Here is a 4,376-nt window from a genome sequence, read left to right on the forward strand (position 1 = left end):
AAGTGTAGTTCTTCCCCCCCCTTTCCCCTTACACTCCCCGCCTCTGACCCGTCACACTGCACCCACTGATACTTCGCTTCTGTAGTGTAATGTCTGCCCACCCTCTTTTGCTTCTTTGTACTTGGGACTGTGCATCTGTATGAGTGTAACCCCCGACCTCCATCACCTGTTGGCACATGCTTATTGGTATAGAACCTCCCCCATCCCCCAACCAATCCTTGGTACTGGCTTGGCACTGCGTATCTTTGCCCCTCCTTACGTTATTATGATACGATTTGATGCCCCCCCCCCCCACATACACATACACCATGGCACATCATATTTTGGTTGATGTCATCTCTCCCCCTCACTCATTCCTTAGTACTGACCTCACACTGTTGGCACTGCCCCCCCCCCCCGACCATTCCTTAGTACTGGCCTGGCACTTGCATCTTTGGTTGTCCTTCACCTATTCCTTAGTACTGACTTGGCACTGCTTATCTTTGTTGATACCGCCCCCTAAACCACTCCTTAGTGCTGACCTGGCACTGCGAATCTTTCTTGGCATTGTCCCCCTTACCCATTCTTTAGAACTGACTTGGTATTCCGCATATTTGTTGGCACCGCTCTCTTCACCCATTCATTAGAACTGACAGGGAACTGCGCATCTTTGTTGGTACTGTACCCCTCACCCTTTCCTTAGTACCGAACTGGCACTACGCATCGTTATTAGCACTACCAACCCTCACCCATTCCTTAGTTCTCACCTGGCACTGCGAATCTTTGTTGGCACTGACAACCTTCACCCATTCCTTAGTGCTGACCTGTAACTGTGCATCTTTGTTGGCACTGCATCCCATCATTTATTCCTGACCTGGCACTGCATAAATTTGTTGGCACTGACCACTCTCACCCATTCATTAGTACTCACCTGGCACTGTGAATCTTTATTGGCACTGCCAACCCTCACCCATTCATTAGTACTGATCTGAAAATGCGTATCTTTATTAGCACTGCCAACCTCCACTCATTTATTAGTACTGACCTGGCACTGCGAATCTTTGTTGACACTGCCAACCCTCACCCATTCATTAGTACTCACCTGGCACTGCGAATCTTTGTTGCACTGCCAAATCCTCACCCATTCCTTAGTTCTGACCTGGCACTGCGAATCTTTGTTGACACTGCCAACCCTCACCCATTCATTAGTACTCACCTGGCACTGCGAATCTTTGTTGACACTGCCAACCCTCACCCATTCATTAGTACTGACCTAGCACTGCGATTCTTTGTTGACACTGCCAACCCTCACCCATTCATTAATACTCACCTGGCACTGCGATTCTTTGTTGACACTGCCAAACCCTCACCCATTCATTAGTTCTGACCTGGCACTGCGATTCTTTGTTGCACTGCCAAATCCTCACCCATTCATTAGTACTGACCTGGCACTGTGTATCTTCGTTGGCACTGCCAACCCTCACCCATTCATTAATACTAACCTGGTACTGCGAATCTTTGTTGGCACTGCCAACCCTCACCCATTCCTTAGTACTCACCTGGCACTGCGAATCTTTGTTGACACTGCCAACCCTCACCCATTCATTAGTACTGACCTGGCATTGCGAATCTTTGTTGACACTGGCAACCCTCACCCATTCATTAATATTAGCTTGGCACTGCGAATCTTTGTTGGCACTGCCAAACCTCACCCATTCATTAGTACTGATCTGGCACTGCGAATGTTTGTTGGCATTGCCAACCCTCACCCATTCATTAATACTAGCCTGGCATGCACAATTTGTTGGCACGCCACCTCATCCTCCGTAACTTGCGCCATCTTTGTTGGCACTGCACCCATCACTCATCCCTTAGTATTGACCTGGCACTGCGAATCTTTGTTGGCACTGCCAACCCTCACCCATTCCTCAGTATTGACCTGGCATTGCGTATCTTCGTTGGCACTGCCCTCCCTCACCCACTCCTTAGTACTACTGCACATCTTTGGCACTGCCCCTTCACCAATACTAGTACTGATCTTGTGGACTATACCCATCACCTTTCTTATACTGAACCTGCCTGCGCTTCTTTCTTGGCATTGCCCCCCTTACCCATTCTTTAGAACTGACTTGGTATTCCGCATATTTGTTGGCACCGCCCACTTCACCCATTCATTAGAACTGACCTGGAACTGCGCACCTTTGTTGGTACTGTACCCCTCACCCTTTCCTTAGTACCGAATTGGCACTGCGCATCTCTGTTGGCACTGTACCCATCACCCTTTCCTTGGTACCGAATTGGCACTGCGCATCTTTGTTAGCACTAACCCTTTCACCTATTCCTGAGCACTGACTTGTCATGTGTATCTTTACTGGCATCCATTCCTTAGTACTGACCTGGCACTGCGCATATTTTTGGCACTGCCAATCCTTACCCATTACTTAGTATTGACCTGGCACTGGTAATTTTTGTTGGCACTGACAACCCCCAACCATTCCTTAGTACTGAACTGGTGCTGCACAATTTTGTTGGGCCTGACCCCTCGTCCATTCCTTAGTACCGTCTTGGTACTGTGTATTTTTGTTGGCACTGCCAACCCTCTTTTCTTAGTGCTGACCTGGAAATGCGCATCTTTGGTAGCACTGCAACCCATCACTCATTCCTAAAGTACTGGTAATGTGTATCTTTGTTGACACTGCCCCTCACCCATTCCTTAGTACTGACCTGGCACCGTATCTTTGTTGGCACTGACAACCTTCACCCATTCCTTAGTGCTGACCTGTAACTGCGCATCTTTTTTGGCACTGCACCCCATCATTTATCCCTGACCTGGCACTGCGAAAATTTGTTGGCACTGCCAACCCTCACACATTTCTTAGTAATGATCTAAAACTGCGTATCTTTATTGGCATTGCCAACCCCCACTCATCCATTAGTAATGACCTGGTACTACGTATCTTTGTTGGCACTGACCACTCTCACCCATTCTTTATACTGACCTGGCACTGCAATCTTTGTTAGTATTGCCAACCCTCACCCATTCATTAGTACTGACCTGGCACCGCGTATCTTTGCTGGCACTGCCAACCCTCACCCATTCATTAGTACTGACCTGGCACTGCGTATCATTGCTGGCACTGCCAACCTCACCCATTCATTAGTACTGACCTGGCACTGCGAATCTTTGTAGGCACTGACCACTCTCACCCATTCCTTAGTACTGAAATGGTACAGCACAATTCTGTTGGTCCCGTTCCTTCATCCATTCCTGGAACTGCGCATCTTTGTTGGCACTGCACCCCATCACCCATTCATTAGTACTGACCTGGCACTGCGTATCTTTGCTGGCACTGCCAACCCTCACCCATTCCTCAGTACTGACCTGGCACTACGCATATTTGTTTACACTCCACCCCTCACCCATTCCTTAGTACTATCCTGGCACTGCGCATCTTTGTTGACATTGCCACCCTCACATTGCGCATCTTTGTCAATGTAATCTCTCCCCACCAACCCTCCAATCTGGCACTGACCTGGCACTGCGCTTCCGTATCGGCGTAGAGTCCCGGATGCTCCTGGGCGTTGCAGGTGAAGGACGTGTCAGGGACCTCGTCGTAGTTGGGGAAGTCGACGCCCGCCTCGCCGGGGATGGCCTCCTCGTCGTACTCGTGCGGCACGTAGATGTTGGGATCTGGCAGAAGGCGGGGCGGGTGAGGACGTGCATGGAATTCGCCGTTGGGGGGAAGTGAGTTTAATGGCGAGAGGGGATTACGAGGAAAATAGCAAAGGGTGAAGGTGCATGGCAATCGTGATTGGGAGATCGTGAGGGAAGTGGGTATAGTTCACGTTGCCGTAAAAATGTTATAAGAGAAATGACATGTTAAGCTTCCTGTTTTGTTAATGGGGTAAGATCGGTGTTGATTTTGAAGGAAATGTACAAAGAACTATAAAGACATGACTAATATACAGTTTTAAACGATAACAAAGAAAGTAATAGCTAAAAGTTGAAGCAATTTAAGGGCGGCATATCAGCTGCCAGTCTCACCGGATTGTATGAAGTCCGGCTGCGCGGGCGCCGTTACGGTGGTAGTGGGCGCGCGTACGTGGTACAGCGAGGAGGGCGCGCGGTACGCCTTGGTGGAGGTGCGGTACACGGGCGCCTCGTCGGGTCCCGCCGCCGAGTGCGTCCGCACGTACTGGCGGCGCGGCGCGCTGCCCGAGGGCACGCGGCTGTCATAAGACCTACGGGTGGTCGTGGTGGGCGCCGTGGTAGGCGTGGGCGTGCGGTACGAGGCCAAGGACGAGGGGCGCCGCCCGGTCACCGACGGGCGGTTTGCGCGCACTTTACCGCTCACTCTCGCTGACTCGAACTTGGGTCTACGGGCGGGGCCACGGGA

General features: G+C 50.6%; 1 protein-coding gene across 1 annotated transcript in view; it reads right to left on the bottom strand.

The window, feature by feature from the left end:
• LOC119591706 (pollen-specific leucine-rich repeat extensin-like protein 1) overlaps positions 1-4,376 on the bottom strand; it is a 10,898-nt gene that overhangs the window by 961 nt on the left and 5,561 nt on the right. Inside the window, exons 6-7 of the mRNA XM_037940453.1 lie at positions 4,025-4,372; positions 3,513-3,670 (exon numbers count right to left, since the gene is read on the bottom strand). Coding sequence (XP_037796381.1) covers positions 3,513-3,670; positions 4,025-4,372 — 506 coding nt within the window. The remainder of the gene's footprint in view (positions 1-3,512; positions 3,671-4,024; positions 4,373-4,376) is intronic.

This window comes from Penaeus monodon, chromosome 29 (genome assembly GCF_015228065.2).
Source record: "Penaeus monodon isolate SGIC_2016 chromosome 29, NSTDA_Pmon_1, whole genome shotgun sequence".
NCBI lineage: Eukaryota > Metazoa > Arthropoda > Malacostraca > Decapoda > Penaeidae > Penaeus > Penaeus monodon.